This window comes from Vanellus vanellus (genome assembly GCF_965231255.1).
Source record: "Vanellus vanellus genome assembly, chromosome: 11".
NCBI classification, from domain to species: Eukaryota; Metazoa; Chordata; class Aves; order Charadriiformes; family Charadriidae; genus Vanellus; species Vanellus vanellus.
Genome location: NC_138916.1, coordinates 5,311,225 through 5,325,555, shown reverse-complemented (window position 1 = coordinate 5,325,555; position 14,331 = coordinate 5,311,225). Strand labels below are relative to the sequence as shown.

The 14,331-nt window shown below is 36.9% G+C and overlaps 1 protein-coding gene across 1 annotated transcript in view; it reads right to left on the bottom strand.

Moving 5' to 3' along the window:
- The window catches only part of HERC1 (HECT and RLD domain containing E3 ubiquitin protein ligase family member 1), a 106,386-nt gene that overhangs the window by 22,769 nt on the left and 69,286 nt on the right, over positions 1-14,331 (bottom strand). Inside the window, exons 39-52 of the mRNA XM_082488645.1 lie at positions 13,524-13,722; positions 12,387-12,547; positions 10,719-10,835; positions 10,312-10,543; positions 9,173-9,297; positions 8,683-8,903; positions 7,194-7,462; positions 6,627-6,679; positions 5,155-5,355; positions 4,397-4,571; positions 3,397-3,667; positions 2,032-2,245; positions 1,016-1,272; positions 324-451 (exon numbers count right to left, since the gene is read on the bottom strand). Of these exons, the coding sequence (XP_082344771.1) occupies positions 324-451; positions 1,016-1,272; positions 2,032-2,245; positions 3,397-3,667; positions 4,397-4,571; positions 5,155-5,355; positions 6,627-6,679; positions 7,194-7,462; positions 8,683-8,903; positions 9,173-9,297; positions 10,312-10,543; positions 10,719-10,835; positions 12,387-12,547; positions 13,524-13,722 (2,623 nt within the window). The remainder of the gene's footprint in view (positions 1-323; positions 452-1,015; positions 1,273-2,031; positions 2,246-3,396; positions 3,668-4,396; positions 4,572-5,154; positions 5,356-6,626; positions 6,680-7,193; positions 7,463-8,682; positions 8,904-9,172; positions 9,298-10,311; positions 10,544-10,718; positions 10,836-12,386; positions 12,548-13,523; positions 13,723-14,331) is intronic.

Below are 14,331 nucleotides of genomic sequence, written 5' to 3'. Positions count from 1 at the left end.
CACATGTTCATGTGATACTATTCATGTGACAGTCCCGTACAGTTTTCATTTTGCCCGTTTCTCATTATATGAATTAATTAAGAATATCTTTAAACAGCTTTCACACGATCTCTTCATACTGACTCTTATCAGCTTGAAATTTAAGTTCTGTTTTCAGTTTTAAGCTATTTAATTTACTTCGCATGCCATAAACACAGCAATGGTCCCAGAGAAAAAAAATGAGAGAACATCTGTGCAGGAGATACTGCAGGGCTGGAGCTTTTCATTATCTTGCACAATGACAGCTTAAATAAATATCTGACTGTTACAAAGAATCGACTTACAGCTTGTTTAGCACACAGGTTTGCTGCAATGAATACTGCTTCTTTGTAACATTCCACACTCTTATGGTGCCATCATTTCCACTAGTCGCCAAAAGTCCCTTTTTATTGCACCAAACGCATGTCATGACCTGCAAATACCAAAGTAATCATGGCAAAACTGAATGTAAATCTAAAGCTCAGGTATGTTTGTTCACTAATATTAAGCAAACATTAACCAATGGGACAGAGTATTAGCTACATTATTGAAATACACTGTAACAATGAAACAAGATATATTTTTCTACTTTTACAGTATTGTGTAGTGTAATTAAGTGTGCTTTAAAGGATGCTACGCTTTTTTCAGACCCATGGCTCCACAGGCCACTATTGCACAGGATACTGGACAAAGACGTTAACTACTATAAAAGAAAAAGTAGCGCAAATTAAGATCAAGTCTAAGAAAAGATTTAGGTGACTCTGCTGACTTCATGTACTGTGAGAACACTTTCATGTCCCCTTTAATTGAAGCTTCAAAGCACCCAAGCATTTTTCTGCATCAGAGGTACCCTCAAGCATAACTTTATCACCAAAAAATTACTTCTTGTGGGAAATCATTTCAGTCTGTATATTTGTAAAATAATAGTATTTTACTTTTTCTGTGTTCAACAAAAGAGTATTAAAACGCATGCAATTTTGGGAGAAATCATGCTTACCCTGTTCTGATGAGCCTCTAGTTTTATGAAGGAACATTTTCGTAAGTCTCCCCCCATATCAGCGAGGGTCTGAGGAACAGTTTGATTATCTCGATCATGTGCTGCAAGAGTTCGCACCAGCTGCTGAGCAGCCCACTGCCTATGTTGTGAAGATAACCTTGAAGAGAGGCAGCAAGCTGCTAGTGCGTTAGCCAGCTCCAGAGGGCCTACAGCAGAAGGATCATAGGAAGGATGGGCATACAAATGGGCAATTAAACCTGCTTAAACAAAACAATGAGATGATGCCTAGATGAGTACCAAACAGGATTACACAAATGAACACAGTATTAGCCATAATTTCCAGAAAAAAGGGAAAGGGATTAACAAGCATCTTATAAAAACATTACAATCACGTTAACTATTAGAAAAACACACTCTTCTGATACCAAGAGAAAAATAACCCCCTTTAAAATTTCACAAAAATACCTGAAGAATAGAATTACGAGTACTCTTCATTCCCACCATATGGAAAATGGTTGTTCAAAGAGCAAGTGCTTTCTGAACAAGAAAATGCCTCCTCTGACAGAGATAAGCTGCTGTCACTGCTATATCCTTCCCTCCCCTTAACACAGCAACAGCTTGGTGCCGGGGCACAGCAGTTGATTTTTGGCTCCCTGACTTCTCACAGCAGAGGCGGCACAACTTTCTGCCTCAGAGAGAGAACAGTATTTTGGTGGCAGTATTCCCCTTAAATTCACGAGATGGTACAACCCAGGCTGAAAGTTTTAGCTATATGGCTTTGAATACACACACATTCAGATATTTTTGGTCAGTGGCAAAAGATGCAAGTATGTAATAAGATCATATTTCTAAGTAAAATTTGTGTACTAAACTATAAGATTGTTTTGATTAAAACAAGTCTTGTACATTTTTGAGAGTATATTTATCTACACATTATTCTAGGAAGTCTCTCCTTAAATACAAATACGGAATTGAAGATTTGATAAATAACATTTAAAACCAAAGCTGTATCATACCTTTCTTTTCAATTTCTGCTTTATCATAATTTGGCCTCAGTTTGGCCCCTTTGTCTGCCAACAACGCTACAAGTGCTTGAGTAACCACAAAATTCGGAGATGTGACAAGTTTGTTTTCTTCTGCAATTCCTCTTAAAAAACTTGGCAAAAATTTTCGCTGAATTGGGTCATCAACTGTTGTCAAGTTTACACCAGTTGCTGCAGAAATCAAATTCTAAAAATAAATAATTAAAGACGATAAATAACCAGAACAAACAGAAAAAAACAATTTTGGAAAACATTTTTAGTTGAACAAATCATGAAGAGATTTAAAGATTTTCCATTTTTTCCCCAGTAGTTCTCAGCTCCCATCCACTTTTATTTTAACAGGCAAAGATCATGTATAATATGGAATTTCCCTCAGCACAGGAAAGACATGGGCCTGTTGGAGCAGGTTCAGAGGAGGGCCACGAAGATGATCAGAGGGCTGGAGCACCTCTGCTATGAGGACAGGCTGAGAGAGTTGGGGTTGTTGAGCCTGAAAAAGAGAAGGTTCCGGGGAGACCTTAGAGCCCCTTCCAGTACCTAAAGGGGGCTACAGGAAATATGGAGACAAACGTTTTAGCACGGCCTGTTGCAATAGCACAAGGGGTAATGGTTTTAAACTAAAAGAGGAAAGATTCAGACTAGACAGAAGGAAGAATTTTTTTTACAATGAGGGTGGTGAAACACTGACCCAGATTGCCCAGAGAGGTGGTGGATGCCCCATCCCTGAAAACATTCAAGGTCAGGCTGGACGGGGCTCTGAGCAACCTGATCTAGCTAAAGAAGTCCCTGCTCATTGCAGAGGGGTTAGACTACATGACCTTTAAAGGCCCCTTCCAACCCAAACTATTCTATGATTCTCTAAGTCTTCTGCCCTGGGGAATACCCAGTCATAACGGAACCAACTATCCAGATCCAGGGATTAAAAAAAACAACAAAAAAACAAAAACAAAACCAAACCACTATCAAGTAATCAATAATACCAACAAGAACTAAGGAGCTTATATAGAACTTTTTACAAAGTTATGCACCCGGTGGTGGGATAAAAACATTAAAACATGATAAAATCCATTATCCCATGCAACACTCATTTCTCCACAATATTTCAAGCTCAGACGAACAAACCGGGTACTCTGGTTGTTTAGAAGTTTCCTGATACATATGAAATCCTGCTGCATGTCCACAAGATCATCTCTTTTAAAATATAAACAATCTGTGCTCAAACTAAGGGCAGTCTCATCACAGGTCAGATAATAAAAGCACAAATTATCAATATGTACAAAATGGATTGCTTCATCTCATGTGTAAGTAGTTTAATTTATGCTGAAATAGCAGTCCTACCTGTGTACATAACTGTACCAGCAGTTTTGCAGCACTAGGAGTGTTTGATGCCAAACAGCCTACTGCTGTACTCAGATAGGCAAGACAAGATATAGGCTTGCTTGTTTTGCTGTGTATTCCTCTAGATCGCTCTGTTGAACTTGACACAGTGGATGGACTTGTGGAGAGGCCTGCTCTCCCTGCTGCCGCGAGGCACATTAAACGAACCAAAGTTCTGATATCTGTTAATCCCAAGGATTCAAGACCAGCTGCCAGGCTACAACTGGAACCACTGTCAAAAAAGAATATAAACATTCTTGGGTTTGTTAGAATGTTTTAAAAGAAAGTTATGTTTGGATAAAACTATTCCCAAACCATTAGTGAACACTGCCTGTTTGATGAGGTGGACATTGTTACCACACAGGGGGAAGGGAAGAAAGAGAAATGACATTGCAGTCCCTCCACTCCTTTTCTTTTAAGCTGAAGATAAAAACACGTTCTAGGCTTGCCCTAGCAAAAATCCTTGAGTTTATCTGGAGTCATTCATAAACAAAGTTAGATGGATAATTCATGCTTGGAGTTATGCTATGACAATACACACTACATGTCAGAGCTCTGCGATGTCTTCATAGCTGCACAAGTATTCTTGTACAAAGCCAGTTTTTAAATCCTCATATGCCATCAACTCCCTCGCTTCATCTTCTTTCCTCTAATGTTTATCTCAAAGTTCTAATACTTGCCTTGAACAAAAACTCACTAAAGACACAGCATCTTTATGTTCTGAATGGCTGATAATACTAGAGTCCACTTTCCATATAAGATATAGGAGTTTCTTTCATAAAGTTTGAAGATAGGGTTCAAAAGAAGAAAATTAAGAGAACTTTTTCTCTTAATAGTAAGATGTAAGTACATAAAATGAGAATCACTTTCATAAACATCTTAAAATTGCATCCCTGTCAGACATAACTCAGTAACTGGTTCCAAATGGAAAGGCGGAAGCGCTGCCAAGGATGCCACAAACCTGACAGACAAAAGTGAGAGCGCTCTCATAACCATAGTTCTTGCAAGGAGGACTTGGGCGGCAGCTGTCACTCTTCTTAGAGCCATAACACGGTCATGTGGGTTTACTAGGGCAGCTGCTTGTTCTCCTAAGGTTATCCTGCCAGAAGAACTTTTTTCTATAGAGCCATGACAACCTTGGAAATAACAATGATTTGTGTTAGTATTTAAAGAAAAACAAAACATTATCATAGAATAATAGGCACAGAAGCAAATTTGCCTGTTTGCAAATTACTCATTAATTTTTCAACATTTCATACATAGACAAATACAGCAATAATGACAGGAAAATACACTCCTGAAATATATTGCATAATCTAATTATTCCTTATTTTCAAAAACAGATGAGCACAACTTGACAATACTCAATATTAATTCCTCTGTTTTCCTTTTCGATTAGAGGGGCCTGCAAACTTACATACTGATCCTCCATTTCAACAGGCTGATCAGTAAGTCCCAACTTAAATCCATGAATCCATCTTTGAGTTCTGCAAAACACGCTACAGGCGTCCACTGTAGGACTATGGTCACAGTTTTATTAGTAAAACAAAGCTTCAAGCCTTCTGCCAATATAAATGCCTCACACTCCTCTCTAACTCCCCTATAATAAAAGGACAATTTAGAACCCTGTCTTCACTTCTTCATGGTGGGAAGCAGGAAAGACTGTCAAAATATTTCTGCATTGCCCCTATAACATCACACCAAAGGGGAGGCATTTACCTATTTGCATCAATGTTTCTTCCATACTGTTGGTGGCTGTCACCATTGCAACTGAAGCACCCAAAGGGTCACTGTCGGGGAACTGTACGGGTTCAGGTACAATACGTCGATCGTTTAACCCAAGAGGTCCAGCCAGTAATTCAAACTCCTCTTCTCCTGTCAGCTTTTCATCTTCGTCTACGTCTAACATATCCCAGTCTTCTAGAATTGGAGATATACAATTAGACTTGGTTACAAAAGCTAAAATATCAAATAATTTCAGTTAATTAAAAAAAACAATACAGGGTATAAAATGTGGATTGTAATCTGCAACATAGTAGTCTTAAAAACTCATCTTTTGATGTTGACATAGACACAACATATTAAATCAGAAAAACAAAATGCCATTCTTGCCCCTCTCCATTAAATTTGATCTTTATTTCTACTGCAGATAAGTTGCATGGAAGAGCCTCTGAAGCACCAAAGTAGCTGTTTGTTTAAAATACACAAATGAGAGGTCATCACATCTAGCACAAGACAACTCCAAAACCTGGAATGTAGGGAAATGCGCAGACATACAGTTGTGCTTTAAATCGTGATAACAGCTGCATATTTCAAAGGACTCAACAGTAAAGACAGATACAGAAATTTCTGGTCTTCATATTTAACAAAAAAGTATGCATGAATTCTTAGGTCATAATTGTGCACCCAGGCTTTTGCTTTTCCTTCCCCAGAAAAAAAAAAAAAAAGGACGCGAAGAAAAAAAAAGGGGGTGGGGGCAAAAGCAGTTATGCATTCCATTCACTTCCCAACCATTTACACATAAGTCAAATTTACAGATCCCCCCCCGCTTTATCTTATACCCCATACAGTCGAAACTGAACACCTTTTATCTACTGGAAGTTGGACTTGCTGCTAAGTTCTGGAGTACTCATTTATTCTTAAATAGACAAACGTGGTAAATCATACAATTGTGACCATGCAAGCTACAGAAAGGCCCAGAATCAAAGAATCATCTGGGAAAAGTTTGCTACAATCACTAGAAATAACGTGTTTAAAGTGAAAGCCATCCTCAGGACACTCTCAGCTAGTACAAAGGTAGAAAAAGTAAGAATAAGTCTAATGGCCCACTTGTGAGACTTTAACATGCTAATTAATGTCTCCTACAAAGGCAGGTCAAGAAATATATTTGAACATAAGACTCTGTATGTGCATTTCTGGATATAATATCTACCCTCAATACCTTGTCACCCAAAGTTAAGTATTTGCCATTTCAGCTACTTAGATGAAAGACATGGGAAAAAACGTCACTGATTTTTTTCCCATTTGAACTAAAAAAAAAATAGTATTAAAATACTACATCTAGTCTGAAGAAGATTTGAAAGTATACCTTCGTGTACAGTTTCATGACAGGTTTATTTGAATGGAAGTACCTTTATGGAAAAATAAACCACAGTGCAATGTGAAGTTTTTAACATCTTCAAAAAACATACCTTCATAGACGCTGTCTTGTTTACCTATTAAATCGGGAGCCTGGCCTTTGTACCTGTATGAAAAAATAACAAAGACAGTAACTGCACAGACCTAGTAATTTACATACATGCACAGTAATTTTAAACTTGGTTTATTACTAAGTTACTTTACTGTTAGGTCAATGTATATATCATTTCTGGAAATGGTTAGTAACATAGAGACAAACAAAAACAAGACGACTTCTAAAATTGTTGGGGGTGGGGGTGCATTTTGCAGTACTAACATGAGAAAGACCCATAAAAATATTGGAACTGTCAGACAAAACTGAAACAAGGAAGTTTTCAAAAGTCAACACGAATAGGCAACATCCCAAGAAATAATTCCTTGTTCTCATTTAAAAAACAGAAATATCAAGACAACCTTTTTTCTAAATATGCATTTGTTGAATACAGAGAACGATTTTAAGCCTCAGTTAAAATAAATAAAGACAAAGTCTGCTAGGAATTTAAAAATGCTGATGCTAGTAAACATTTTTAAGTTGTTTCCTTTCTTTACACAGAGTATTCCACCATCTTGTACTTCTGTACCTTTCAGAAGATGATGTTTTAGATTTACTCTTCAGGGCTAAATATTTCTCTCTGCAGATGCCGCACAATAAATAGTAAGGATTTCCGCTTCCACATTCACCACCAAACCATCCATCTACGTAAGAACCATTGCTACGATAGCCCTGGCGATTTGCGCTACGACCACAACCTGGGTGGTTTCTTTTCATGTGTTGATTGAAGCTGACAACACTGGATTCACACAGTTCACAAACCACTACTTCTTCTCGGTCTTCAGATTCACAAACATGCTGCATAGTAAGATTTTCACGTGTTATTTGTACAGAATAAATATCTTCATATTAGATATCAAATAGGCCAATATTCTTAGGTGGATGTTCCTGCTCATTTCTGTTACACACACAGAGCGATATTTACATGGTTAACTTGCCCAAAAGCAATGCAGAAATAGACAACTTATGACATAATGAAGAGCAGACCATCTCAGAACAGGAAAAACGTTCAAAAGTAAAGTTTCAGAGGATGAGATTTTCCTATTTCATTTCGGACCTGACTCAAAATTCTTGACAGTGTAAGTCTTCATGTATAACTCTGCTAGTTCACATTCAACACTGCCTTTAAGTTATCTGATTCTCCTCAGAACTTGACTAAACTAGGTCCAACAAAGAAAAAATAATCCTGTTTTTCAGACAATTGGACTTTATATTTACCAAGCAACAATATTTATCATTTGTGTCAATAAATTCCAAGGTTTTGACTGAATATAAAGTTCATATAATTACATTTCTGTCCTAACTCAGTAATTTCATTGTGATGTTCCAGTGAAACAAGCTCTCTAAAAAATTCAATATGCATACTGAAACTTGCTTCCACATCAGAGTCAGGTAACATCGTAATTCGGAGACAAAAGCTTAGTCTTGTGGGTTGCTTGTCTAATTTCACACGGATAGTCTAAAGATTAACAAGCTGCTGTTACTGTATTTCTTTGCCATCTCAAATGTATTTTTAGTGGGCTATACAATACCTGAGTGAGGACTATCACTATATCCTTCCCAGAGAATGAAACATGTGACGTGACTAAATTAAGAAAAACTGATTTAAGTGCAAAATAAGTTGCAAGAGATCAGATATTTTTTTTTGTAGATATTTTTTCCTAAATAAAACAAACATTTATAACTCTCTTTGTTATCCCACCCAGCTAAGGAATCCGGAACACCTACTCGATTTCTAAGTGGTATCGTTAAAACAACAACTATACTAGTTCTGTTTGCATCTTTCAGGGCAGGGAGAAAAAAACCTACATACATGTAGAAGTGCAGAGCAAGAAACACAAGAAAGCACTATTCTTAATCTAAAAGTGAAGCTACAGAATACAAGATTTTAAGCATTGCTGGCATTTAGGAAGATATTTTCAAACAGGCCGTAAGCATATGCATGTTACTTTAAATTTAAAAATATGAACATGCAAAAAGCAGTAAGTTAAAGCAGCCCCCGCTGCAGTCACACACACCCAGGTAGGCCAATCCAATACCTCTGGGATCCACATTCCCAGAATATCATTATCACTAGCCAGGTCTTGCCCAAACATAGCTTCCATCGCTTCATCATCAAGGTCAATTTCCAACTCCTCATCCAAGTTGAAGTCATAAAGCGCCCCTGGATCTTGCTGCAAGGATATCCCTTCTCTTCGACTCTGATTCCTGTGGGCCTGTACAGAGCGGTATAATCCCGCTGAAGTTAAAAAAAAAAAAAAAGGAAAGGAAAGTAGAACTTTTATTTTGCATGTAATAAAAGATGACTGTACTTTCAATGTCCTTTTGCTTTGTTTTTAACTCTTCTGCTAAACATAATCTACTTATCACCACATAAAACACTTATGTTAAACATACACTGATACACATAGGTGAAGGAGAGTTTTATAACTTTCACGCTAGGTACTAATCCCCTCCTCTTCATTTACTGGATAAGCAAAGACCTTGGAAGTCTTTCAATATACTTACCAGCACGTGCTAGCAATGTTCGGGCAGCTAAATCAAATTTGTGTCTTCTTGTTACAGCTGACCGACTTCTAGAAGGAGGTCCACTTGCAGAAGCTGCATTATCCACATGATCCATATTATCAGGGCTACAAGAATTTGTAATTTACAGGTAAATCAAACCAAGTTTTAAACAGCCACATACAGTACATAAGGAAAAATACTAAGATCATATTTATTGGCTTTTTTTTTTTTTCTTTCTTTCATGGAAGGAAAAAAAGGTAATTTGGAATTCAAGAATTTTCAGTTCCACTGCAGCACATCTGCGAGATTTACCTCAAACAAATTAGATGCAGCAATGTCAACACCTATTCAATGCTTCCATAGTGCCCCGGCATTGCAGAAATTTTGGCAGAGATCTCATTTTATGTTGTCAACATTAACTACAGCTCTAACTAGGTTTCTTCTCCTTTTTAAAAGAAATGAAATCAACATTTCCGGTTTTGCTACCTCAGTCATTCCCTCTTTTGCAAAACATGAATTTAAGTTACTATGTTACTTAGTTTATTTCTCCCAACCGAAATCTGTGAGTTCTCCGTAAAACCTGTTTACCTGGGACAAATTAACCGAGGAAACCTAAAAATGCGTATATCAGTAGGTTCAAGGAATCTGAAAAAAGTTTTTTCAAAATATATCTTGTAATTGTCATCCTCCCTATTAATAAAGAAGCTGGTATGATTCTTAATAGGTTTCACTTAAAAATATAACCACTACTTTTAGGATCAAAGACAAAACAAAAGAAAAATACCTGGTCATGAATACACTGAATAAAAAAAAAAAAAAGCCAATGAAATTTTGCTTTAGTACTAGGTCTTTTAGGTAAAAAGTAAGCTACATGCCCTCATTTTTTTCATTCCTCTTTCCTCTTTTCTTTTTTTGAGGGAAGGATGCTCAGTGACATTATTCCCCAGTTCTGTGCACAAACAGTACTGGAAAAAAAAATGCATCATGTACACCTAGTTTAATTGCATCTTTGCTTTTACTCATGCAAACAAAATTCAAAAGTGGCAGTACAATGTAATGTTCTGTCAGCAACAAAGAACTTGTGAGATTTTCAGTTTCAGCAACAGATTACAAGCAATTAGGAGAAAACGACATTGTACCTTTCACTAAAGCCTTCCTCCATTTCAGTGGCATCAGCAGAAGGGATATCACCTGGTGACTGCAAATAACAATGATCGCCAGATTTTCCACCGCTTCCAGAGACTATTGTCCGGTGTCGTGAATCTGCAGTCCCTTCTGACTGGGGCTCTTCATCATCTTCATTTCCCGGATGCTCTATCATCCACATGGCCAGCACTGTGATATTCTGTGCATCTGCTTCTCCTCTGGCACCTGAAAGCATGAAAACTACACCTTAGAATTGTATTATATCATTGATGGTGAAAAAATCATTTTTTTCCCTGTAAATGGTTATAGAACTTAAAAATTAAGTTCCCCCTGCGTGGAAAAAAGTATTTCATGTTTATCTAATTTTTCAGTTTAAGCTGATATTATAGTTATGGATTACCTGTAGCTTCCATAGCTTTTGCAATTTGCCTGAGGGAGAAGCCCATTTCTAACAATGGAACAGCAATAGCAGGAGGAGGAGGGGATGTTGAAAGTCGGCTGCTTGGATCAGACAAAGCTTAAAAGACAGAAGACATTAAATGTAAAATGCGCAAATCTTTCTTTAGTATTAACTTTACTAGACCTTACTTTGATGTATTAGCTTCAAATAAGGGAATAATTGCCATTAACAACTTTCCTCTCTACTACTTTCCAGAAAGTAAGATACTTTCTCTAATGAAACCAGATGGTGTTCATTCTTATCAGTAACATATATATTATGTAAGCTTCTTTTTAATCGAGTAGGATACTGATGGTATTCAAAGAACTATTTCTTTTAACATATTTCTAAGAAGTTTATTCCCATTTAAAACTGTATCAAAGTATCTATTTGTAGACTAGATAAAGTTATCCCTGCCCGAATCATCAAGATTCCGAAATGTTATGAGATCACACCAATACACATTCCTCTTAAGGTACAGAAAGAGAGTTCAACTAAGCTTGTGACATACCTGAAAAATCTCTTTGCAGATGATAGCTATATTTCTGTGCAAAGAGTCTTTCAAGCGACTCTAAACAGGCCAATTACTGCCCCAAAACCAGTTACCTTATAATTTGCCATAAAAGTGATCAATGAAAGCATCAACAATGTACTAACAAACACTGTTGTAAAGACTGTATCATGACTAGAAGCAAGTCACCTCATTAAAAAAAAAAAAAGATGTGAACAAAGATGCTACAAAGTGAGCAGACAAGTTGCTATGCAGCTAACGAAACAGCTAAAAGACCCAATCAATAGCGTAGACATCAGAGCAAGAACAAAAAGTTCTATCAGTCCGGAATTTTAAAGTGTGGACTTTGTTTCTCAGCACTGAGTATGAAATCTGGAGAACATACTTTAACTCGGCATCTTCTATTCATTTAATACAAAACACATACATATGGACTTGTATTTTTTTTTTTAGTATTATCTCCTTTGCATCACAATACTCATTTGTGCTCTTTAGAAGCTCAAGATTCTCAAACAGCAATTTGGTCAGCCTCCTAGCTATCCCATTCTGTATGTATGCTGGAACAGAGCAAGTTTCTGTTTTGAGTAGCACAGTGCAGGCAGTAATAAAATTTGTATGAAGAGAAGCCTCCCATTACCCTCACATGTTTCCAGACAGCAGCGTAAGGAGCACATGAAGGTAGGACAGCCCTTTCTATCTCATTAAACAAGATTAATTGGAAAGAGCTACACTGGTCTATGTATCATAAAATACACCAATTCTTGTTTTCTTCATAGTATATGATTTAACAAAAGCTAGAAAATTATTGCACTGAACAGTGGCACACAACCAAGGAAACAAGCCCAAATCAGATTAACATTTTGAAGTAGTCACCAATTATACTGCATTCTCATTTCGTATATGTAGTTTGTAATCCATTCCACCACTTTTAAAAAACTAATTTCATTTGCTTGATAAAGTCTACAGTTAACACAATCTACAGCTTTCAACAATGCTTTGCATGTTAAGTTGCATTAAAAAGAAATCCTGTTGGTTTTCAGTGTCGTAAAAAACTACACTGAACTTCTGCAAATTTACTAACTTGTCCACATTTCTATGTATTTTTACTACAAATTTACCTGTACGATTGGCAGGCCTTGCAGACTGGGAATCGGGAGAAGTCAAACTTTGTCTCCTTCCAACTTCATCTGAGGGAGATGTTGGTAAAGAAGATATTGGAGGAGTCTGAGCACGTCGTGCTGGAAGTACAGTTGTAGTAGGATAACTGGAGAACATTTGCCTTTAAAAAAAGGACAATATACATTTATATTAAAAAGAGCTATGCTGAAAAAGGTCTGACACAAGAAAAACATCAAATTAGACTGCACTTGGCACGTCATACTTTACAGCAATTGAATTTTGTTAAGGGTAAGGTGCAATCCATACACTGGGGCGGGCAGAAAAACCCTGTTGGAACAGCTCATTCCTACCACCTTTGTCTGGAAAGTTAAATTCTAAGTACGCACCTAAAAATACCCTCATAGATCAAGAGCTGTCCTAGAAGATAAAAGAGTAAGCACTCTTCCCATTTCCCTACTTTGTTTAGAACCCAGCCTGACTAATACATCGGGTGAGGACTTTACTTTCACTGTCCTGGTAATTGGACATTGTTCTGGCTTTTGTTAAATTATGTGCGCAAAGCCTCTAAGAGCAGAAGTCAGATACATCAGCAGAATTAATAAACTTAGAACAGGACTCCAGGCAATGTAAAGCAGATTTCTTTCTACATCACAAACAGCCTCTGCAGACTAACTAGCTTTATCTTATATCTATTTCAGTATGTGAGAGTAGGATAAAATGAGGTCTTGTCTCGCACGATGCTACCTACAAACTAAGATCCACTGTAGTTTGGCAATCAATAACTATTCATTAAAAATACAGAATTTCAGTGATTTCTAAGTTAAACTATACCAAATAAACATGAGAACGGAAGGACAACATAACGAAGGTCTTTTCTCCTGTCTTGAAGAATTCAGATACTGCATATATATACAGCACATACTAAAAGCTTAACAGCTTTTTATTTCTAGTAACACATCCTGCAAGGTAAAGTAACAAATTAAACTCTGTCCTCTGCAGAGGCAGTTCTTGACAGTAAATACAAACATTAACATTTTCAAAGGCTTAGACAGCTAAAGACATATTTTGCATATAAATCACAACCGGTTCCCTACACCTACAAAATCATATATAAGCCGCAAATAAAGATATTTTACCTAAGAAGACTGAGAGGCATAACACCAGGTGATTCTGAAGCTGGAACTGTTTCAGTATCAGTTACTGGAGTAGTAGCAGTGGTAGTATCCTCCAGAGAGCTGCTCATGAAAGATGTCGTGCTAGAAGCAGAAGGGCTGGTTGTGACTGGTGTTTGGGCTTGCTGAGACTGATCACCTTCTTCTACTTGTTGATCTACTTCTGCAACAGAAAAAAAGAACGTTACAAGAACTTTAATATAATTATGTAGAGCAAAATAGTAGCTGTGGCTAAACTTTCAAAATTAACTAACATTATTTAAAATTCCCCCCAAAGGGGTGTGCGAAAATGCACACCATACAAATACTTCTGCCAAAACCTCATGAACTTATGTAAAGAAATCGGTCTATCGGCTCTTACTGTTGTCATATCCATACAAGGTAAACAGTAAACAAGTCTTTCCTGATGACGACATAAGCCATTTCCTTGGTCAGATCTTAGGATATTTAGATTTAGAGATTTAGATTTATGATTGTAACAGCTAGGATTATTCTCTTAGGCAAAAGGGAAAGAATTCTCAGACATGGAAACAGAGCTGATAAACTATACAGCTATTTTTAACTCAGCTGTGTAAGTAACAGATTTTTTAAGGGTTTCTTTGGTTGGTTTAGAAGTCATCCCTAAGACAGTAAAGAACCAGATAGTGCACTAATTAGGTTTAATATTTTAGATCTTTTTTTCTTTGTCAAAACTGAATTAAATATTTTCCCTGACAATGTAGACTGTAATACACATATTTTTAAGAAGAAAATGAATGATATACATTTTCTC